At 35.8% G+C, this 25549-nt stretch overlaps 1 protein-coding gene across 9 annotated transcripts; it reads right to left on the minus strand.

Moving 5' to 3' along the window:
• Positions 1–534: 534 nt before the first annotated feature.
• Positions 535–25524, minus strand: SLC35B3 (solute carrier family 35 member B3). Of its 9 annotated transcripts, none has more exons than XM_003897033.4 (11): positions 25147–25270; positions 24095–24140; positions 19256–19549; positions 17310–17431; positions 11917–12071; positions 10181–10288; positions 7033–7130; positions 4844–4936; positions 4316–4427; positions 2354–2423; positions 535–1159 (listed from the first exon to the last, which is right to left on the minus strand). In XM_003897033.4, the coding sequence occupies exons 2-11, from the start codon at positions 24095–24097 to the stop codon at positions 1009–1011; spliced, it is 1206 nt and encodes a 401-aa protein (XP_003897082.1). In that variant the 5' UTR covers positions 24098–24140; positions 25147–25270; the 3' UTR covers positions 535–1008. The 9 variants fall into 9 exon arrangements, with proteins under 9 accessions (XP_003897082.1, XP_003897083.1, XP_009202685.1 ...); XM_003897034.4 differs by having other exon boundaries at positions 24785–25270; XM_009204421.3 differs by having other exon boundaries at positions 7033–7097; positions 25051–25264.
• Positions 25525–25549: the final 25 nt, after the last annotated feature.

Genomic DNA, 25549 nt, shown 5'->3' on the forward strand with positions numbered 1-25549 from the left:
ATACTTCCATGATGCAGAATGATGTCTGTTTTTACTACCTTGCCTATATTCTACATAAAACTTAAAGCATGTCTTCTGTAAAACAGTGGTCCCCAACCCTTCTGGCAGCAGGGACCAGTTTCGTGGAAGACAGTTTTCCCATGGACTGGGGCAGGGGATGGTTTCAGGATAAAACTATGAAACTGTTCCACTTCAGATTATCAGGCATTAGATTCTCATAAGGAGCGTATAACCCAAACCCCTCGCATATGCAGTTCCTAACAGGGTTTGTGCTACTATAAGAATCTAATGCTGCCGCTGGTCTGACAGGAGGTGGAGCTCAGATGGTAATGCTAACTTGTCAGCTTCTCACCTTCTGCTGCACAGTCTGCTTCCTAACAGGCCACGGACCAGTACCAGTCCACGGCCTGGGGGTTGGGAGCTCCTGCTCTAAAGAATAATTTTAAATGAGAGAAAACTCAAGTTTTAAAGTGCATGTTAAGCCTTACTCCAACTTTCATTTCTCTCTTTATAACAAAATTCTATTAACACGTCTTGAAAAAAGATCACAGAATAATTTTATTTATAATGAATGTTATTCTCTCCAGACTTCAACTCATCAGTTTACTCTTATAACAGAGAATCAATTTAAATAACACCATCAAAATGGAATGAATATAAAACAATCTGGTATTACATATCGATTTCTTTGATATGTCATAATTATAGCCAGTTAGTCTTGCAACATGTGGTCCATTTCCAGTGAAATTCTTAATAAAATGCTAGGAATTACAGTCCTTCATATTGACATTTTATTGTAAAGCGTGCTAGATGCGGCTGTCTTGGTTGCTTTGGAAGTCAGTCAAACAAGTGCTCTGAAGAAAAGGCTGACACCGCAAATAACTTCATATGAAATCTATCCACAAAGGGGATAGCAATGCCTCCAGATCCTTTGGTTTTTATCAGTCCCTTTGGAAAGTTAATTGATTGTTCCCTTAAAATTCTATTTTAAATAGGACAAATCACTGTCTATACAGTTTGTGCCAGCGTCCTTGACTTTCTTGCTTCCACTGATTTGTTTATCAAATCATACAGTGATGGTAGTCTTACTTTATCCATATTTTTGCTGTAAACATTGAGAAATATACCAAGGACAACTAAGAAACCAGACCATACATACCTAAGAGAAAGAAATAAGGAAAAAATATATTAAAATTAGCAAAATAACAATCTACTGTTAACCACAGAATTTGGTAATTTGTCCATAATAATTCTTCAGTGAAGTAAAATTCTGCTATTCTACAATAATAGCATTAAAATAAAAATAGTATTCTTAGATGAGATTAGATAGAATCCTGTATCTTTTATTAATACATATTAATACATTGAGTATATATAAAGATATTTTATAAAAATTTATATGACATAGTTCATTTGAGCTTTGGGGATAATAGTATATTCAAAGTACAACCCCCTACCAAAAGTCTGAAGAGTACACTTAAAGCATTGGATATGTATATCTACCAAAGGCCATTTTGGGAATTAAACTCAGCTGTCTAACTCGTCGTCTCAGTTGGGTAGAATATAAAGGAATAAAAAGAGAAACATCCCTGAGAAAGTAGGGGAATCATTATAATTATATTTATGTATGACATAATACTATTATGTATTATACCTAGTACATACAGAAAGAAAAACTAGTTTATAGACAAATAACAATCTGTAATACATTGATGGAAATTAATTTTATGTTTCCCTCTAAACTTAGAATGTTAAGATTTTGGTTGAAACTTCACAATCCTGACCAATGTAAGTTTAAATGATGCTAATGTCAAACAAACAGTAAAGACAGTAAATATGATAGTAAACACTTTCGCACACACAAAAAATACAAGCTAAGTAAGTCTTTGGGATGTAACTTACAGAATACTTCTCTGCCTTAAATCCTTTGTGGAAACAGGCATCAAATAAACTAATACTTTTTAAAAGCATGTGCTATAAATACGTAATTTATATATTTACAGTAGGGCAAAGGGGAATCTCTTAATCTCAACAACGTACACATCACTCACATTTACTCATAATGGAAACAGGTCACATTTGCACTGGACTCTGGTTAGGCAATTTAAGCATAAAAATGATAAATTCAAAATAATAAACTACCGACATTTCCAAAATAGCAGAAGACACACTGATAGTTACGAGACCAAGATGACAAAGTTTCTTTATAAAGCATAACAGGAAAAAAAAACCCACATTAATTTATATAAAAATAAATACACTTACTACAAAAAAGAAAAAGTAGAAAAGTTGAAATTAAGATTAAGAGGAAATGTGAAACACAGTACCTAAAAACTGAGTAAAAAGTACTTACTGAAATGTGAATGGTTTAGCAAAGAATATAAACGAAAGTACAATGGTCATTGCTTTTCTTCCTGTTGTCACTGTAGGAGCAACAAATTAGTTTAGAATGTGCCTATTATCTTGACAATATTTTAGAAATCATTTATTCAGCAAATATTTACAGAGCTGACTATGTGCCAGAATCTGTGTGAGGTGCCAAAGTAACAATGGAAAGTAAAAACCAACCAACCAAACAAATGCACAAAAGTCACTGTTCCCTGTTACTATGGAGTTTAGTCTTGTAGGGAAACAGACATTAAATAATTAATACAGTTAAATGTTAAAGTATAACTGTAATAAGTACTTGATGGAGGCCATGGTATTATGTAGCCACAGTAAGTCTTAGAGAAGGGCTTTCCTATGGAAGCTATGATTAGCTAGAGGCAGGGGTTATTCTTTAAACACGGTAATCTAAAGGATATACTCATATCTTAATAGGGGTCATCTCTGGATAAGACTATGAGTAATCATTACAATCTTCTTTACACATCTGTATTAACTTTCTCCTGTCCTTTGAAGTACTACACTTCGAAGTCTGCCGTAAGGCTGGAAGCCTTCCTCCCTGGTCCCAGGCAGAGCGGGGACATCTGCATAGATCTCCATGACAGCCCTTTCCTCCTCACTGCACGTCAGTTGCCGTCTTCCCACTAGACTACGTGCTTTACTTAGTTTCTTGCCTTATTCACCTGTATATTCCAAGACTCTACAGTTCCTGGCACTTAGTAATTTATGCATGAATGAATGAATTCCAAAGAAGAAGCTGTTCTGGAAACATGCCAGTCAGATTCCCAATGTTTATTTTCATTTCTATAGTAAAAGGACCCGTATTTTAAGCTGGGTATATGTTCTGCTTCTCCTGCTACTAGGTTTGGTCATGTGTCCAGGCTGTGGTGAAATGTGAGCAGAAGTGCTGTTTCTCTAAAATGACTTTTAGGATTTTCATCTTCTCTTACTCCATCCTACTGCATAGCATGAGGATGAAGATGGCACAGCGGACAGAAAGAATGTGGGTTTCTCATGACCAGGGAGTCACCATACCAGCTTAGAGGCAGTATAATGTATGGTGAAGAGCACAGGTGTGCAGCCAGACTGCCATCACTGGAACCTGGCTCTGGCTGACTATGAGACAAGTCACTTAACCTCCCTGTGCCTCAGTTTATCCATCTGTAAAATGGAACAATCATAGTGCCTAATTTATAGGACTGTTGTGAGATTAAAATAATGGTGTCTGGTACATACTAGGGCTATATACGCATTAGCTATGATTATTGCCAACTCTGGCTTTCCTTTATGTGAGAAAGAAACTGCCTGCACCTCTAAGGCAAAGGCTGTACCTTAGAGTTTTGGCAAATGACACAGGTGACACACTGACTCATCTGTTCCTCTCACTAGGCTGTACAGTCCTCCAAAGCAGAACAAATACAACTGATTTTTCTATAGGGCCAAGCAAAGACCCTGCACAGAGCAGGGGCATAGTGCTTACTGGTGAAAAGGGAAGCTAATCTGGTTGGTGTCCTAGAAAATGTATACATGAAAGGCCTAAAAAGCTTATTTAAAGTGTACCTCTCATACTTGAAATGCAACAAAATTGAAATTTTCAGTTATAGGTTAGAAGAATATAAAGGTAGTACTTTCTTTGGAGGTCTTCATCTCATCATAATTTTATAGAAAGTTCTTTTAATGCGTTTAAGGGTTACTATTCTGATAAATGTATATGATTGATTTTCAAATTAAATCATCAAAATAAGAAATTAAGACCAAAAATAATTTTCTTTAGCATTATAAAGAAACGCCATAAGCCAAAGAATAAATTGGTGAAATAGGATAATTTTCTTTTTAATGTAAAGGAGATGTTGCCTTTATGTTTTGAAAAAGAGCATCAGAGAAAATGTGAATGCTTATTTTATAACCAAAGCAAGTAAATCCCTCCTACCTGTTACAGCAATAAGTGCACCAAAAATTTTAATCAAAGCCAGAACAAAGGAGATTCCAAAATATCCAGTGAGGGAAAAAAGGAATGCATAACCATAGGTCCGAATTGGATTCTGCAAAAAATAAAAAAGCCTGTTAGAAAAATGTGAAGCAAACCCCGAGGTATTACAAATACAATAAAACTACAGATTTTAATCAACTTCTTGAGCAATAATAAGCTGTTTGACAATGCAGTCAAGCAAAAATTCTTATTTTGATTTAATGAAAAAATAATGTTGAAATTAAAGATCCTCAACTTTTCTACATTATGAACAGCTTAAAAATCAACTCATAGGGTACAGCAAGGATAAAATAAATTTAAATACGAATCATTTCATTTCTGAAATTAATTTCTGATTGGCATATGTTATATTAAAGGAGGTATCATTATATCTATGATAGCCTCTTGTGAACAAGGAAAATTAGAAATATAGAAAAAATTACTTAACAGAAGATATTTATTTGTTTTTAAATTGTGATTACTGTTTACCTTTGCACAGAATGTTACTGCAGGGCCTAATCCACTAGTGCATGTCAATCCCAGTAAAATGTATACAAAACCAATTGAATACGAATACAATACCTAGAGCAGATAAAAATAAAGAAGAAAAAAGTACTATCAAACAGAAAGTAGAAGACTAAAGGTTTTAACTCTATGGCTCAATTAGGTCTGCAGAACAAACATTTTAAAAGAAACATTATCATTTCAATATGGCCTAAATTTCCAGAAATGATATTTGATTCTAATGTTTTATAAGTCTATGCCTCAATTTTATGTACAAAATAACACCTAGTAATATTAATCCTTTCATATATGCTTACATATTCATTTTTTTCTAGATAATCACTGAAATCAAACCAGATTTTCATATTAGAGTTCTAAAAAAAATACTTAAAGAAAACAAAAAGCTTTAAAGCTACTTATAAAACCTAAAAAAATCCAAACATTAAGTTCTAAAAGACATTAAAATATAATGAAAATAAGCAGTATATGGCATATCTACTGCTTAACTTCTCTATTTTCCAACCAACCTTTTAATCCCAATTTACTATGCTTTTCATAAACAGAATCAGCAGCAGCAGTAGCAGCAGCAGCAAACCTAAATATCTGCTGTGTCAGGTACTGTGCTGAAGCTCGGTACAGATTATTCCACTTACTTCTCACAACCATCCTAGAGATGGGTATTCTTAGTCATCATAATCCAATTTCCAGATGAAGAAACTATAACTTAGAGATATTAAGTAATTTTCCCCAAATGAGTGCTAGTAAAGCCAGGATATGAACTAAGCTATCTTATTCCAGAGCCTACCATCATAACCACTGCATTATATTAACTTTCTAACAACCTACACTCCCTCACTTCTCTCTGCGCCCATCCTAACCTTATCTACGAGTAGTGATGATGATGAAGAAAATTCTTAACCAAGTTCCTGTGTTATTAGAAAGTACTTAAGTTGCCCCATTCTGTGTCAAGAAAATAACAGGAAAGAATAGTCCTGTCTATCCTTAATTCAGTATGCTCTTTCTGTCCAGCAAGGTGGGTGGTTATAAAATTAATGTAAACACACACACACACACATACAGACACACAAACAATTTTCCTATATAAAAACCAGTTACAAGATATACAAAAAGACATTATTTGCAAAAAACACCAGTTACAAGACATACAGAAAGATATTATTTGCAATAACTGCAAAAAGATGAAATAACTTTAATAAGTTATTATTAACAATACCTTTAATAAGAAATGTGCTGGATTTACATGAAGAAAACTTTAAACTCTAATGGACATTGAAAAAAAGACCACTTGAGTAAAAGAAAAGTCATACCTTATTCTTGGACTGAAATAATCAAGATGCCATTCTCCCTAAATTAATTTATAATTCAATGCCATACCAATCACAATACCAATGGAATTTTTAGTTTATTTGGGAATATAAACACCCCAGAATAACTACTGGTAGTAATATTCTGCAAAAGAAAAGGAACAATGGTAGCTAGTCCTAACAGATAATAAATGTATGATAAAGCTGCTGTCATTATATGTACTATTGCAAAAATAAATTCAAATACAATTCTGAATGCCACACTAGAGTGTGATATGATAAAGAGGGCATTTAAACTGAGCTGAAAGTGGATTATTCAATAAATGATATTGGAAAAAATGGGTAGTCATTTGAAATAAAAGTTCTTTTTAAAAAGTTTTAGATTGGATCAAGGGCTTAATAAAAAAGGAAAACACAACACTAGTAGGCAACAGGGATGAAATGTTCTAAATCTCAGGGTTGGGAAAGCTCTTTTCAACCATGATACTTAGCCAGAAGCCAGCAAGGAAAAGACAAACTGGGCAATATAAAAATTACAAACTTCTACATGGAAAAATATTACCCACTAGAAAGAGATAAGAGAAATGACCTAACAAAAGATTTTATTTTAATACATAAAAACTAAATCAATGAGGAAAAAATTTGTTAACTATGCAACAAGTGGTTAGCACTGCTAGTTGTAGTTTTAGTTTTTACTTTCCTATAATGTTTGAATGTATTACTTTTATAAAAATGACCGCTTAAAAATGCAATGCCAGTTATAATGATATTATAATTATTTCATCACATTACGTACATCACCATTGTTTAAGTCTGCCTAATTTGAAGAAAAAACACTAGAGTATTTACCATTTCAGAATTGGAAGCATTATGAAGTTTCATAGCTTTCTCTTGAACATTTCCAATGACAGCATCTGCACATAAGGCCAGGGAAATAAGCACCACACCTTCAAGAAGGTATTAAAAAAACAAAAAAACCTCCTTATTTAAACATATGAACTATAATCAAGCTTTATCAGAAATTTCATTGGTCTAAAAAACAAAAGCAGATCTTCAACCACGTTTGTTTGGTAATCCAGAATATTCTTATTCACAATCAGGTGTAACAAGTACAAAGGTGATGATATTAAAAAAGATACACTAATAAACTGAGTGAGTTCTGTCACCATTATCACATTTCAATAGCGTTATCAAATAACAGTTCCACAAATATTCCACTAGTCTAATAGTTCCACTAGTTCTGAAAGTGTAGAAGAAACTCAGGATATCTGTCTATTGGGATTGGTGGCTAGTCAGTTAATTAAAAAAACAAAACAAAACAAAACAAAAAAAAACAGATGAAGAGAAAAGCCATTTTTGAAAAACCCTATTATTGCTAAAATGTTTAATTTAAATCACATAAACATGCACGCAGCTGTCAGGGCCTTTTTCTTTGAGCATGGGTCCTGAATAGAATTCCGTATTTTCTCCTTTGTATAAACACGCTAATAGCACACATTTTCCGTGATTTCCAAGGTGTTTTTGTTTAAAAGTGCCCTGCAGAGTACAGAATCCTTTTACATGTTTATGAGCTTCCCTCCATTATTCACAGTGGTTTTACCCACACCTCATTCAATAGTGATTTTATTGCTTGTCAATCAAGTTGTGTCAGTTAACTCAGTTTTCACAAAAACAATTCTTTGTTCATACTCATTTTTGAAAAACTTAACACTGAGTTATGACATAATTATAATAAAGGTACAACTGACATAAACAAATCTGAGAGTCAACACTATTCATTCCTGAGAAGCATCAAGTGCACATGTGTACTTGGGAAGCAGGCTAGTAACTGACAGTGTCTAGGACGCAGGGTCATCGGTCACTGTGCTTTACAGAAGGAGTCAAGAGCAGTCTTAGTTGTATCTATGAGTCTGATGGGGTTTAGAGAAATTTTTTCTCTCCTTTTGTTAATGCATAAGCAACCATAGGTAGCAGAAAAGTGTATGGACACATGTGTATGCACCTCAGTCAATTAAGATTTAAGTTTTTATACTTATTTAACTTTGTATCATCTAACTTCTGATATATATATACACACACACATATACACTTTATATATTCAAAGTTTTATTTGTATCTATCTTAAATAACCATTTTAACAGTTAACCTCCTCTCCTTTAGATAATATATTCTAATAGATCAGAACAGGGATTTAAGTGCTCATGGATTATTCTTAATGATGAAGTATGGTTGGGTTCTAATTCTCTACAAAAATATGTCCATGGAACTCAGACAGGGTTAGCACTTAAGTTACAGTGAGAAGGTACAGAACCACTGGATTCAGCTCTTTCCATCGCTGTCACCATCACCACGCCCTCTGCCATCCTGTGTATGTAATTTCCCATTCATTATTCCTTCATCTCAGTCTGTCCTCCCACTATCTTTCCATGTGGGGAGTTACTATTCTCTGTTTTATGGGTGAAGCACAAAGGGGTGTGGCAATTTACCTGTGGCTATATTTTTAAGTAATTCAAATAGAATTTGAAGCCATGTCTCTCACTGCTAATTTGGTGCCTTCTCTAATATTGCCTTTTCATAAGTACAAGAGTCACTTCTCTCAGTTTTCAAGTATAATCTTCCTTGAAGCAATCCTGAAAGATCCAGACCATGGGTCCCTAAGCCCCAGTACCTGGCCTATCAGGAACCTGGCTGCACAGTCAGGGATGAGCAGCCAGTGAGCGAGCATTACCGCCTGAGCTCTGCCTCCTGTCAGATCAGCTGCGACAGTAGATTCTCACAGGAGCAGGAACACTACTGTGAACTGCACATGTGAGGGATCTAGGTTGCACTCCTTATGAAAATCTAATGCCTAATGATCTGCGGTGGGAGAGTAGTTTCATCTGAAACCATCCTCCCCCACCACTCCCTGTTGAAAAACTGTCTTCCATGGAACCAGTCCCTGGTGCCAAGAAGGTTAGGGACTGCTGATCTACACCATGTTAGAAACATCTGCAACTATACACTTTCTCTAAGATCAAGCAGTGAGTGAGTTCTGGTAGGTTCTACCAGAACCTTGGGGTTGCTAAAGGGTTGCTCCAAGATGCAGAACTGGTTACAGTTAAATTCATTCAGTTTGGTTAACCAGGTTAGTAAGTAAGATTGACAACTGGTAAGAGGTTCGGATTCTTAGGAAGAACAGTGAAGCTGATGTGAACGATTTTTTTCATTATGTAATAGTTTGGACTTTTTCTCAAACATACTTTGTACTTGCTGATGTTATTATGATTATTGCTGTTCTCTCAGTTTCTATAGAGTCCCAGATATTTTAAATTCTATTTTTGTCAGATTAGGAGATGGAATGTCACTAAGTTAGTCTTATTAGTAAAACTGACAATACTGCATATATAAACACCAAAGTACCCCCCTAATTTCTTTTTCAAATAAAAATAGAATTCCAATACTTAATTCTCATTTCTAAAAATACTGCAATAACTAGTCTGCTTTTGAAAAACCTAAATTTAATTTACAAAATTTCACACAGCACACTATAGAGAAAACTTACTTACAGTAGAAACTTCAAGCACTTTAAGGTAATGTCTATATTTATGTTAAACTGTTTAATATAACAGCACAGCATACCTTTCCTTCTTTAGCTAAAACAGTTACATGCAAATGTGCAAGTTTCAAAGTTTTTTTTCAAATGATAGTTGAAAACAATTACTACTGTTATTCCCCTATAACTCATATGTCTATTTCCAATTCAGCTTATCAAAGATTTTGACTGGGCAAATAGTGTCCTCTCCTGTCAAAATGCAAGCACACTAAAAAACAAACAAACAAATTGTTTTATCTACAGAGCTGTGGTACTTTCACTACACCTCATATGGAAAGTCCAAAAGCTTTATGTTAGATATGAAAATTGCAGCTGTCATACTATCATTTAAAATGCTTACAAAATATTCGAAATTCGTATTCTAAAGTAAAATGCCTATAAAAGCTAGAAATATAAATTGCTTACCTGTCAGGTTGAAATTTGGTGCAATTGTGCTGTCAGCAAGGGTAAACCATATCAGGCCAAGGCTCATACATATGGCAGCAGACACATCTGCAACATTATAACGCTTTCCTGTATAAAACAAATGTAAGTCGGCTTCATTATGCAAATACCTACCCAGCTTTGTGTTTGCTCTAGGTGTTAAGTAGAACCGGATTCGTTTTTTTATATCCAATGCCAAAAACGTGAACACTTAGGTCAAGGCAGCAGACAGTCACAAGAGGGCTTCTGAAAACTACCAATGGGAAGCAATATGTCCCTATACGTTAGAAACAAGAGCTACTTCATCTGGTATAATAGTGATACTAAAATACATACTCTGGCAAAAACTGACAGCAAGAATAATGCACATCCACAAACATTTAAAAAATTTCCTGGAAATTTAGTGCCTATTTTACTTTATGCATAATAAAAGGTTACAAATTTTCTTGTAGTTTCTAAGTTTACAAAGTAACCAGAGTAATGAATCTGGTTACATAACTAAGTTTGCAAATATCATAATGAGATTAACTTCCAGGCAGGTGAAAATTATTTTAATATCACCTTATTTTTTTAAAAAAATATAGTATGACTTTTTTGTAAGGTTTATAAGGACAATATTATATATGCCTAGTCAGTTGGGACAATAAATGTGATTTTTAATAGGGATTGAGGTTAATTATTTTTTCCTACATGAAGTTATCCTGAAGTGATACATGAAGTAGTTGAAAACACTTTCATTTTTAAAGGCTTATTCTGGGATGGTATCTAATGCATAAATGAAATCAGGCTGTATAAGAACTTCAGTGATACACAAACACCCGACTATTAAAACACGAATATTCCTGATGACAATAAGAACAACAGAAGCTACTTTCACTGTTTGTTGCTATCACTACCTCCTCTTTTACTCCTATTTCCACAAAACTCGTCACTTAGCTGGGGCTCTAAAAATCACTAAGCCAGCAAGGTTGGTAAAAATGCAGTTCTGCTCAGATTAAACTCTACTTCAATATGAGAACTGCCCATGGACAATGGAGGTGAAGTGTGCAGCCCTGGAGAGCAGAAGAATGAAGGACCTGAAAAAAGGGACTTTTCCAGGTACTTCTGAGCTAGACCTTTAATACGTAAATATAGTATTGCTGGAAATGTGGTAGATTCCAAAATAAAATAATAAAACGAAGTATTATCTTTTCTTTTTCTTAAGTCCTAATTACTGACTTCAGACACTAAGGCATATCAGCGTTTTTTTTTGTTTCTTGTTTTTTTTTTTTGAGACGGAGTCTCGCTGTGTCACCCAGGCTGCAGTGCAGTGTTGCGACCTCGGCTCACTGCAACTTCTGCCTTCTGGGTTCAAGCAATTCTTCTGCCTCAACCTCCGGAGTAGCTGGGACTACAGTCGTACACCACCACACCTGGCTAATTTTTGTTTTTTTAGTAGAGACAGGGTTTCACCATATTGGCCAGGCTGCTCTTGAACTCCTGACCTTGTGATCCGCCTACCCTGGCATCCCACAGTGTTGGGATTACAGGCGTGAGTCACTGTGCCCGGCCATCAGTGTTTTTAGAATACCTTATTTTGGTAAGATATCATTCAGAATTGTTACAATACCTAGAATGCTCATTGAAAATATAATAAAGTTTAATGTTTTTCCTAATGCTAGATGCCATAACATAGCCTATTAGTTTTAAAGAGTATAAAAAACATGTAATTACTATACCTTGAATAAAAACTCCTCCTAGCATAACAGGAATCAATTTGCAGCACTTGAAGATGACTTGGGTAGGGTAATTCAGGTAGCCCAAGGAAGTGTTTGATAACCCCATAGTACCCACAGTTAGAAAAGCTATTATCATGTAGGTTTTTCCTGGTATTCTGTAAAAGACAATTTTTAAAACCTTCATTTTGGGACCCAGTTCATACTACTAAAAGATAATGTGTTCACAATGTGTAAATGTCTAATTACTTTTCTAATTTCTGGTTACTATTTCTGGAAATATTAGTAAAAAAAGTTTATAAAAATAACAATTTACCTTTATTTAATCAATCATAAATGAGGCCACTCAATTATGTGAAAAAGAGTTTAGATTTTTACCGAAGGTATAAATGTTGACAAAAGGGTTTTTTTTTTTTTTAAACAGCAGTTCTAGCCACAACTAAAAACCATCTTAACCAAAGTTATAAAAAAAGAGCTTCTTTTTTGTTGTTTGCTTGAGACAAGGTCTCGCTCTGTTGCCCAGGCTGGAGTGCGGTGGCACGATCTCAGCTCACTGCAGCCTCTGCCTCATGGGTTCAAGAAATGCTTTTGCCTTAGCTTCTTGAGTAGCTAGGACTACAGGTGTGCACCACCATGCCCAGCTAATGTTGGCCTCCATAATGGTAAAAGGTACCTTAACTATTTTAAAACGAATTTTTAACTCTTGAATTGTTGTTCTGTTTCCTAATGTTTCCATCTAGCATTAGGAAAAATACATCTATCCATTCTGTTAAAGTAACCCAAGCAGAATTTCTCTAGGAAAAGTTCATGTGGTTTAAAACCCTAGACACAATTTTTATTATAATATCTTATAGATCATCTCTCTGTATTCCATGTTGTAATAATCAACTTTTAAGATGAGGTATCTGACTCTCTCCTCATGATTTCAAGTCTTTTAACTTTGGCTCTATCTAAAGTTCCTAAAGGAGATTCTTATTTCAGCATCTTCAGAATTTTGAGCCATTACTGTGAGCATATGCTCACTTTGACTAGATATTTAATGATCTAAACTAATAATCTTGTACGCTGGTATGATGAACACAAACACAATGAGGCACTATTCATACCAACAATGCCGAAGAGTTAGATGTAATTTCCATTTTAGAATTTGTGTTGACATTGAAATTAAGGCAACAAAATTCCTCATCTTTTATATGGTTAGATATAAGGTAAAATAATTTACTGGAAAAAGTCAATTAAAATGCATCATTTACATTTTGATTTTGAGGGTTTTTTTTTCCTACTTAAGTACTAATAGAGTAGTTAACCACGAAAATCCACGTGGGAACAACTTGGCATGCCCATATGCATCAGTGTAAATGTGTTCATGCCATCCATGGGGTTTGACCCTCACTGGCATATATATCATCAGTGATGGTGGAGCACCACTTCTCCAGGTAAAATGATAAAAGTCATGATGGTCAGATTTCCTCAAAGATAAATGGCAAATCATTGGCAGAGAATAAATATTCAAGTCAGAAAAATTACAAGGAATGAGTAGAAAAGTAGCACGGTACAGGTAGAAAGAAAACCAGCCTGAAACTCAGGGGAACCAAATCCAAAAGTAGCTCCAAAAGGAGCTCAAAAAAAGTCTCAGCAGTCCTCTAGGTCTTTGTTTTCTCATTGGTAAAATGAAGAAATTAGATTTGATCAGCTTGCCTCCAGAATACTATTTCTATTTTATTTAATATGTTGATTCCTTGCTTCCTTAGAAATGGGGAGAAACATTTTTTTGAGACCAAGTCTCGCTCTTGTTGCCCAGGCTGGAGTGCAGTGGTGCCATCTTGGCTCAATGCAACCTCCACCTCCTGGGTTCAAACCATTCTCCTGCCTCAGCCTCCTGGCTAATTTTATATTTTTAGTAGAGATGGGGTTTCACCATGTTGGCCAGGCTGGTCTTGAACTCCTAACCTCAGGTGATCAACCTGCTTCGGCCTCCCAAAGTGCTAGGATTACAGGCGTGAGCCAGCGCGCCTGGCCGGAGAGAAAATTTTAACTTTGAAAACCTCTTCAAGACAAATCTGAGAGCTCTCCTTAATTAAAAACTCATAGTAATTAATAATAATGTTACAAGGTATTCTTTGATGAAAAATAATTAGCAGTACATTTAGGATATTACAGTTTATGATGTACTTTAGCATGCACTACCACATACGATCCTCAAAATAAAATTTAGAGTATTATAGAAACTTCTCTGAGGTCTTGACAGATGTAATAAGACCCAAGTGCCAAGACCCAAACCCATGTGTCTAACTCCAAATTCTCAATGAGTATTGATGTACTTATTCCAGTATGTCGGTATTCATATAAATTAGGAAGAAGAAAAAAAATAACAACAGCAAAGAGTTCAGCTAATTAAAGATCTGAGTAGCAGTACCATTAAATAAATTCAGATATGGGTGTATATGCAGAAATAAATTCAGAAATAAATTCATTACATTTATTATAAATACATAAAGTCTTCTCCCAAATTGTTTCACTTACAAATTATTATTTTTTAAAAATATGTTATGGTCATGTGATTTAAAAGTTGGGATGAACACGGTTTGAGGCCCCCTCCCCTCTCATCTGGGTAGCTTATAGGGAGGTGTTTCTCTCTGAAATGTAACAGGACATGCATTGTCATTGTATCATTTTTCACATACAAAGACAGTATTCGTGTCTTTTACCTTAGAAGCAACCTTACCTTAGAAGGCCCAGTAGTTTGCAATAAGTAGTGAATCATCATCAAGCTTCCTTATGTATTAGTCTTGACAGATATATTTAATTACTTCCTATTCTATCACCTATGGCTATTCCCAGTACTCCTCTAGGTCTTTGTTTTCTCATTGGTAAAATGAGGAAGTTGGATTTCACTGGCTTGCCTCCATGATTCTATCATGGAGAATCACGATAAAACAAAAAAATAACGAAGATGAAACTCTCAGGTTCAAATATTTTTACAATAATTCCTACAGTAATTTATTGGCAATAAAGACAAGTTGAGAGGCAAAATTAGACCCATGAAGAAACCTATAATATAGATTTAAATATGTAAAACTGTATTACCTTGACACAAACTTCAAAACGATTTTATGATTTAAAAAAAAAAAGCTGCACAATTTTTGAAATCTTCACTAAAGGATTAAACATTTGTATAAAGGTATGTCAGTATTCCAGTCGTTATTATATTTAAACTGCCCAATAGATACATGATATATACACACATTAGGGTATGACAGAATAAGCACACTTCTTACATTAACCAAGAAAATTTTATATTCAAATTCTTAACCACTTTCTGTTTGTAATCAGAGACTAAGTTTTATTGCATATTGTTCTATATGTCATTAAAAATATATCAAGATACTTCTCAAATCTAGATGGTTGCTAACTGAAATGATATTGTCAAACAAGCACATTTGGTCTTGATGAAAAAGAATGATATATGTTTTTCTAATACTTAAGAATGCAACCTCAGTTATTGGACATCTTATGGCAATGTCAGCTGGGGCATATCCCACAAAAACTTCACATTCTAAAAAAGCAGTGTAACAACAGATGCAGACTTGGTATCCCTCATCCAAATTGCTGGGGACGGACTAGAAGTGTTTCAAATATCAATTTTTTTCAGATTTTGGAATATTTGCATCTGCATAGTAAGGTATCTTGGGGAATGGGACACAGGTCTTACTATGAGATTTATTTATGTTTCATATATACATTATACACATAACCTGAAGGTAATTTTACAGAACATTTTTGATATGGTTGGGCTGTGTCCCCACTCAAATCTCATCTTGAATTGTACTCCCGTAATTTCCATGCGTTGTGGGAGGGACCCAGTGGGAGATAATTTGAATCCTTGGCGGGGGGTTCCCCCATACTATTCTCATGGTAGTGATTAAGTCTCACAAAATCTGATGGTTTTATCAGGGGTTTCCACTTTTGCATCTTCCTCATTTTCTCTTGCAACCACCATGTAAGAAGTGCCTTTTGACTCCTGCCATGATTCTGAGGCCTCCTCAGCCATGTGGAACTGTAAGTCCAATTAAACCTCTTTTTCTTCCCAGTCTCGGGTATGTCTTTATCAGCAGCGTGAAAACGGACTAATAACAGTACATTGGTACCGGGAGTGAGGTTGCTGAAATGAAACCCAAAAATGTGGAAGCAACTTTGGAACTGGGTATCAGGCAGAGGCTGGAAGAGTTTGGAGGACTCAGAAGAAGACAGGAAAATGTAGGACAGTTTGGAACCACCTAGAGACTTGTTCAATGGCTTTGGCAAAAAAGTTGACAGTGATATGAACAATAAGGTCTAGGCTGAGGTGGTCTCAGATGGAGATGAGGAACTTGTTGGGAACTAGAGCAAAGGTGACTCTTGTTATGTTTTAGCAAAGAGACTGGTGGCATTTTGCTCCTGCCCTAGAGATCTTTGGAACTTTGACATGATTTAGGGTATCTGGCGGAAGAAATTTCTAAGCAGCAAAGCATTCAAAAGGTAACTTGGGTGCTGTTGAAAGCATTCCATTTTAAAAGGGAAACAGAGCAAAAATGTTCAGAAAATTTGCAGCCTGACGAAGCAGTAGAAAAGAAGAACCCATTGTTTGAGGAGAAATTCAGGCTGGCTGCAGAAATTTGCATAAGTAACAAGGATCTGAATGTCAATCCCCAAGACAATGGGGAAAATGTCTCTAGAGCATGTCATAGGTCTTCATGGCAGCCACTCCCATCACAGGCCAGGAAGTCTAGGAGGAAAAAATGGTTTTGTGGGCTGGGCTCAGGGTCATTACGCTGTGTGCAGCTTAAGAACTTGGTGCCCTGCATCCCAACTGTCCCAGAGCTGGTCATGGTGCACATTTAATATAATTTTGTGCACAAAACAACATCTGTGTTAAGTATTTATGTTTGGAAGTTTCCACTTGTGTCACATTGGCACTCAAACTTTTCTAATTTTGGAGCATTTCTAGATTTCAGATTTTTGGATTAGGGATGCTCAACCTGTACTGATATTTCATTTCACCACTGTGATGTTAGTTGCACTATAAATCAGTAACTGCACCTATTTCAGCAGAATTTATAAAAACCAAGTATGTACATCATGTTTTTTATCATGTTTTAAGAAGATGTAACACCATAAGTTGAGCTTAAAACTATTATTTTTTTATTTTGTAATACTGCATTTAAGGAGAGACTTCATTTTTTCCAGTGTATAAATGAGTAAAATGTATTTAGTATTATTAAGTTGGTTATACTGACAAGAGATCATGCTTATTAGATATTTTGTTAATAGAAGTATAAATTTCATGCATATTCAGTATGCCAAAAAAATTCAACTAATACGAGTGAAATATCAAAAAATAAAAACAAACCACATACCTCCTCCTTTTGTCCTGAATAAGCTGAAGTTCTATTAGGCCAAATATGGAGTAAAAGGCAAACTGCACTAAGGTAAGGTACCAGCCATAGGACTTAAAACCCTCCACTGAAAATATTAATTCCTGTCAAAAGACACATGAACACTGTTAAGTCCAAGGCAGCACATTAATTTCCTAAAAATAAATTCTTACAAACACAACATTTTTAAAGAAACCAAGCCCCACCTCCAACAACAACAAAATGTAAATTAGAGAGGTCAGAAGCTCTTTCATATTGATAATGTTATTTTTTGAAATTCTTGTGCTATAGATGATATAAACCTTCTTTTAGAGGAAATGGTTAATTTGTCTAAACATATTATAAAGTAATATTTATTATCAATTATTAATAAGCCATTCTTAACAAGTCACTAAGAGGTATTCTAATAGTTATCTGGTTTTTTTAATTGAATAAATCAAATTGATCAATAAATCAAATCGAATAAATGAAGTGTATGTATGAATATGCATACATCTATTAAAAAATACTTCATTACCAAACCCCATTTTCTCTGAACTATTTTGATATGTAATTATATGTAACAGTAGCAATGTCAGTTTTCACAAAATGAAAGTGGTTAAGTTATAAACATAATTAGCAGGGGTTTGTGTAACTTAAAAAAACTTTGCATAAACCAATTATAAACTAAAATACCTGATTATTTAGAGAAAATGTATTTAATGAGACTTACAGGGCAAATTTCAAATTCATTTTCCATTGCAATGGCTAACTCTGTTCCCAAGCTATTTTGGTAACAGTGGTATACTGAAGAAAAAAATGTTTCTGAAATGTTTCTCAACAAGAAATTCTAATCTCTATTTTTAATTGTTCTTCATTGTGGCATCTCAAGTTTTATATCACCTACTAGTGGAATATCAGTTATTATAACTATTTAAATTTGTAATTCGTTTTTGTTTTACATTAACATTCTTCATTGCATTCTTGCAAGCTAGCTAACTAAAAAAGTCACAATTCCATGTTCACTTACATTTCCCTTGATATTTCATCTCTACAAGACAATGAAAAAGAATACAATTTTTAAATTCACTAACTTTTTAGTATTAAAGAATACTGGAAATATTATCTGTGTTTTAAGAAAATACATCATTTTTCTTTCCTTGAATTACAAAGGCTTTCTCTTGTTATAGGAAAATATCCACGAATTAAATGACCATTAATAAAATTAGAACCCATTCCAACATCCTGTTTTCACTAGCCCGGATCCTCACCCATCCAGCCCATGTCTTTGAAGGTCAGAAATTTGCTCCTGGCCAAAGGTATACAACTTCTCCAAATATAATGTAAATATGAGACAAATTGTTGCAGTGTTAGAAATGTTTTGTGCCAGCAAAAAATCACAGAACAGTAAGATTCTGGCAAAGTTAGAAGACAAAGCAAGTAAGAATGAGAATATAAGAGGTGTTTAAAAAAGAAATAATTCAAATATTATAGGATTAAAGAGATACCTTTAGAAAACCATAAAATATCCTGATATATTTTTGCAAGAATGATCTTTTATTATCGAGCTCCAAGAATCGAGTAAACTACACTATCATTCAATAATGTTCCAAGATATCAATCAGTACTTGAATCATTTATTTCTCCTGGAAACACAAGGTTGCAATTATTACCTACATTTTGTTAAATATTTAAAAATTAATTTTCATAATTACAATTTTTCAAGGTAGTCTCTACATGTGTCTCCTCCCCACTTAAAATATTTAACTCTTGAATTTTGATCTGTTTTCTGTTTTAAGAAGCTCTTTTCTACTACTATACTAAAAAATTCAAATTTATGAATCAGCCAGTATCCTGTAAGTGACTATCTCGGGCAAAACTAGTAAGTGCCCATACTGACTGCAATTATTATAAATAATTAACATATTACAAACATATAACTTTTTTACCTGTAAATACCCATAAATTAGGTAAAATACAAAAACTCCAGCAACACATATGAAAAACTGAGTAAGTTTGTTAAACTTGCTGAGATTCATGCCAAGCACCACGATGTCGTCAATTGACTTGATGTGTGGTGACATTGTTTGGGTTTTGGATGGCACAGTGATAGAAATATATTTCCTGGAATTGTTGAACTTGAGATCCATTGTTATTTTGCTGCATTCAATGCTTTCAGAGTTATCTTTGTTGGTTTCCTCGACTCGTTTGTTCTGTATGTCTCTTGCTTGCTGTGTCAAGTCCTAGAGAAAGAAATAAGCAAGTAAAAGAAAACATTTAGATGATAAAGTTTAATCCTCCAAATAATATTCCAAATCATACTTAAAAATTATACAAATGTCTGCTTCTCTCTGGATATTAGTATATTAATTCCTGTATTCTAGGTTCCAAACCACCAAAAACAATATGCCTACAATCTTTAAACAATTTGTCTACTGCTGATAAAGATTAGTACATCACTAAACTGAATATAAACCATACTTATTTCCACGGTAACAAAAGCTAGTATTTCATCAAAGAACACGCCTTTGCGTCTATATATATAGTTGATGCATAACATCTTCAACATTAAAGTCGATCTTTATTTGTAGAAGAGTAAAAACTAAGTAATTCTCCTTTAAATACTAAGACAATTCTAAGATATATTTGCCAATGACATTTAAAAAATAAACTAAAAAAACAAAGGCTGGGTGTGGTGGCTCATGCCTGTAATCCCAACATTTTGGGAGGCTGAAGCAGAGAGATTGCTTGAGACCAGGAGTTCAAGACCAGCCTGGGCAACATAGCAAGACCCTCTCTCTACAAAATAAAATAAAATCAAAAAATTAGTTGGGTATGGTGGTGCACACCTGTAGTCCTAGGTACTCAGGAGGCTGAGGCAGGAGGATCACTTGAGTCCAGGAGTTTGAGGCTGCAGTAATCTATGATGACACCACTGCACTTCAGCCTGGGCGACAGAGCCAGACCCTGTCTCTAGAAAACAAATGAAAAAAAAAAACAAAACCCAAAACTAAGGTCCTTAAAAAGCTAGATTTATCACAAACTACAGAAAGCACAATATGCTTCAGCAGTAGCATCTCTTAGGTTAAAAAATATTTTCTTCCTCTGGAGCAAACCATTTTAATTTAATTTACATTCTTCTGGGATGTAAAAGGCTGGAGAAAATATGTCATTTTTTGTCAGTCTAAAAAAAGTTATGAAGCCACCAATTTCTCTTTGGATTTATAAAAACTGAAAATATGAACTCCCTGTAAAGACTGAGGAAAGACTGAAGAATTGTGACAAAGTACAGAACAAACCTATGTAAAATAAGTTATTTTCTTAGAAACGACTCATCTATTTTTAATTCCAGTGGGAACAAAAATTTAAACTCTGCAGCATAAAGAGAAATAAGAATAATTTTGACAGTGTTTTCCTTTGGTAATTTTTTTTTTAAACTGTTACCAAGATGGTTTAAAATGGCCAAAATTAGAGTTGCCTCTTCATGATCACTTCTAGTTTGCTAATTTACAGAGGTTAACCAGGTCATCCTAAGGAATTAAAGGAGGGGTCAAGGATCTGAATACCACTTGTAACTAAAAACACGCAGTCACCACAACATTTTATAGGGCATCTGCCATATTCCTAAATAGAAAAGTAATTTCATGAAGTTTACTGCGTTCCTCTTGTTTATTCTTCGCTTTCCTTTGTTCTTGCTACCCACATTATGTTTCAATCACTGTCATTTGTAAGACTTTTTATGTAATCTCGCAGGACATCTTTAAGATGTGACTTTCTTTTAAAACCATGCTTTAAATTACCTCTCCTAAATATTTGGTCAAATCTGTGCTCGAATCTACATTCAAAACGAAGAGATGAAAACCTTAACAATTTACTCTTTTCTCTGTGTGGGCATGGCTATAGAGTACCATTCAAATAAACCCGGCCTCACATAGGTTTCTAAGTTTGCTCTCCCACCACTCTCAATAAAGTCGTAAACCACCCATGTTTCATTCCTGAAATACACCAGGGACTTTCAAACACCCCTGCCTTCTGCTCATGACGTCCTTTCAGTCTGAGGTCTTCTTAAGGTCAGGTTTGGAAGTTCAGCTTTAATATCCTCTCCTTTGTGACACCATCACTAATTCCCCCAGTTATTAGAAAACAGAACTTGAAAGGCAAGATTCAAATCTTATTTGTCTCTGTGTCCTTGATACCTGGCATATACCCTGACGTGATATTCAGATGAACCAAATAAACTGATCCTTCCTCTTGATACCCTCAAACTTCAGCTTGTAGTCACTCACCTTCAGCTTGGGTATGATTTTTGAAATGGATGGTGGTACTGGCAAACTTTATCAGTAAAACTGAAAATATTATAGAAAAAGAGTGGGGAAATTTACAAACAATGCTTATATATTTACACATACATACAGAATAAATAAAACTAGAAAATATCTTTCCTGCTTTTATTGGCATCAAAACATTTCTCCAGAAGGTCACGCTTTCCCAAAGTCACCTTCTTCTGAGATGTTTGTAATTTAGAAAACTGCCAAGCATATTGCAATGACTCAATACAATTATAGGTAATAGTATAAGAAAGCAGTATAACACAATGCTTTCCCCATGCTTTGGAATTTTGACAGATATGAGTTCAAGTTCTGGCTTTGCTACTTATTAGCTGAGAAGCCTTGGGCAAATCGTTTAACTTTTCTGAGCTTTAGGTTCTGTACATTCAAAAGTGGGAGGAGTTAAACATGTGCCTATCACAGGATTTTGGTTAGGACTGTATGAAATAAATGTAACATTGCCTGGCATATGACAGTACAAAAGTGTGTTAGCTGTCATCCTTCAACTTTTTAGAAATATTGCTAGGGTGATACGGTGTGCTCAAGATGACTCACCCCTTTGATGTGCAGCTGGAAATACAGACCTGAATTTCCAAGGCTGCCTTTTCTCCTGAGATCCAGAGTTCTATGTCCAAATGCTTCTTTGATACCTCCACTCATAAGCTCTGCTGGCACCTCATATTTAAAATGGCCAAAGCTGATTATTTTCCCCTCAAAACAAATCTACTGTTAGTTCCTATATTCCCAATCTCACTTAACAGTACCTAGTATGAAACACAAGCTAAAAATCTGGGAGTTATCTTAACAATCTTTGCTTTTCCTCACGTTCTATACTTTGCCAAGATTCCTGTTAACTTTACATCTATAACTATATCTAAAATCTGTTTTGGACCCTACTCCATCAGGCAGCCATTTTCTCTTGCCTAGATTACTAGACAGTTTATAATCAATTTTTCCCTTTCTGACCCATCTGTCGCATGGCTCAACGTGAAGTCTGATCGTGCTGCATCCATGAATAAGGCCTCGAAGTTAAAAACAAGTTGATGTCCTGGACCCTAATATCATATTATACTTATTTTTCAAATTCCTAAATTATAATGGTATAGCTTTTTTGTTTTTACACTTGTTTCTCCTAAAAGTCTATGAAATCCTTAAGGCAAGAGGTATCTTCATATGATGTTCTAGCACATAACAAAAATGTAAGATTAAGTGAAGGACTCTACCGCTCTTTAGCAAGCACCATTTATTTATTTATTTATTTATTTATTTATTTATTTATTTAGGGACGGAGTCTCCCTCATCGCCCAGGCTGGAGTACAGTGGCGCAATCTCGACTCACTGCAACTTCCTCCTCCCGGGTTCATGCCATTCTCCTCCTGCCTCAGCCTCCTGAGCAGCTGGGACTACAGGCACCCGCCACCACGCCCGGCTAATTGTTTGTATTTTAAGTAGAGACGGGGTTTCACTGTGTTAGCCAGGATGGTCTTGATCTCCTGACCTCGTGATCCGCCTGCCTCAGCCTCCTAAAGTGCTGGGACTACAGGAGTGAGCCACTGCGCCCAGTCAGCAAGCAACATTTATTTAATCAACATTATTCAGCTCCTTTCCAACACTTTACCACTTCTAACACACTTCTTGGCAACTTTATGTGCTGCAGATCTAGGCCACATGTGCAGAATGAAATCTCTCTAGCACTGTCTTTTCTACATGTGTGTCAAAATACCGACATCGCTACTGAAACTCCCCACAAAACATTTGAAATGAACATGAAAATAAATTTGCTTTTCCTCTGCTTGAGGCATCAGTCTCATAAAACTTGCCCACCAAAGCCTTGCATTTAGAATGCTGTTTTATTAATAAGAACATCACTAGTGAGAAAGTGTGACTGATGAAGACCGCTGATATCTAATAACTGGGATCATTGGGGAATGTTTGCCATATCCCTTCCACTTCAAACATTAATGATTGATATTAACCATCATCTAAAAAAAAATTGGCCAAACTCCTTGTGGTGCAGGGGCCAAAAATGAAGCATGGAATTAAAATTAGTTTTCAGACTAAATGATCAAGATTGTGCTTTGCTTTTGAAGCTCACAGTAATCCCTGAAACTAAAAAATATATATACATATATTAAAAAATCACAGGTGTGTATCATTGCCTGAGACCTCTTCCTAAATTCAACAGATAATCAACTTCAACTGCTAAAATGGAATAAAAAGGTACCCTTTCCGGCATACAATGTAATTTAAAAATTAAAATTAGTGATAATGTTGAGTTACAATGACCTATTGAAGTCACAATTATTTCAGTTTTTGAGTTTTCCAATCTGAAGGACAAAAGTCCCACACCAAACAAGGTAGAATATGGAAAAAAAAGGTCATTACGGTGTCATTAACCTGAAAAAACGTCATTTTAACTATATTTTGCCACGCTCAACGTTACAAATAAAAGAATCTTACCATGCCATTATGCCTTGATTAACTGCGCTCCGGAATCAATCATGGCCTATGGTGTACGATTATAAAACAGAAAAAAACAAAGTTCCATCTCATTTCTTTGTACAAAGGTGGAGAAACCCTGTGCTAATTTTTGAAGACTATTCTTTTTTTCTCTTCCCAAGAGAAAAAGATAACACTAGGACTTAATCTATATATTAAGTAATTACGTAAAAATAACGCTGTCTAAATTATTTTGAAATGCTGGCTCTCTTCCAAGTTCCAAACTATCTCAATTTGCTTAGAAAAACGCTTAATTAAAAAACAGTTCTAGCCTTCTGATATCCTCATGTAGAAAAATGCAGATACTCAACACTTAAGATTTTGTTAGCACACCAAATCATTCCATCTTTTACTTTCAACATTCCTTAACAAATAATAAAAAGACGGGAGAGGAAATTCAGTTGCAAAGACTGGAGGAAAACCTGCAGAACTTCTAGTGGAAGTTTATGCCATAAATTTAATAGCCCAGCCAGAACAATCACATTCTACAGAAAGCCAAATGAAGATAAGGGTATCTTGGAGTGCCCCTACTTAATAAACACGGAACCAGGAAATAGTTAACTGCAAAGACAGTCTAGAGGTATCCAGGTGACTGACAGTTCTCCAGAGACCCCCGAGAACAGCGTAAAAGACCCCTTGAGGTCACCTCACCCCTGCGAGTCCACGGATTGGGATCTGAGGGAGGTCTCGCCAGCCCGAGGGCGAGAAACGGGCGAGGAGGTACAGATGCTCCTCCCTGGAAACCGCCCGGCTGGTTTCCGCTCTTTAAAAAAAGGGAGTCACCCGTTCCTTCCATCCCGACCTCATCCACTCCTCTAATGCTCCTTCTGAATGAGGAAGATGGACAGTGTCAAGGTTTTCTGGAGGAGAGGAGATCTGGGTCCCAAACACAGGAAAGGCCCCGAAGGCACGCGTACCCCAAGGTCGGTATGTCACTCGGAAGGGTGACCGCAGCCTGGGTGGCGCCTCAGCCAGACGGAGCATCTCCCCCTCCCCAGGTCCGTCGCCATCACCTCCTCTTCCTCCTCCTCCTCTCCCACTCCTGCACTTTCCACCTCGGCGGTCGCCTCCCCGGAAACCACTCTCAACTCCGGCGCCCGCGGGACACTTCCGCCTATGTGTCCCTGCGCGCGTGCGCAGACGCGTGGCCCCGCCTCCCGACGGGCCTGTGGCCGCCGCCGGCGTGCGCGCCGTTACCTCCCGCGCATGCTCTATCGGGTAGAGACGCAAGGCAGGCACTGCCAAGGTGGCCCGGCGGTGCGAGGGTCACCTTTCAGCCCTTACCTCTACCCGCTGAAATGGAGTAGGGCGGTGAGCGCCGATCTGCTGGAGAATCTCGTTATCCCATCGGCGCTCTGCCTGCTCCTGGCCTCCAAGCCTCTGAAGTCCCCCGGATTTCAGCTGCCGGCTACCCCC

Source organism: Papio anubis, chromosome 6, assembly GCF_008728515.1.
Source record: "Papio anubis isolate 15944 chromosome 6, Panubis1.0, whole genome shotgun sequence".
Classification (NCBI taxonomy): Eukaryota; Metazoa; Chordata; class Mammalia; order Primates; family Cercopithecidae; genus Papio; species Papio anubis.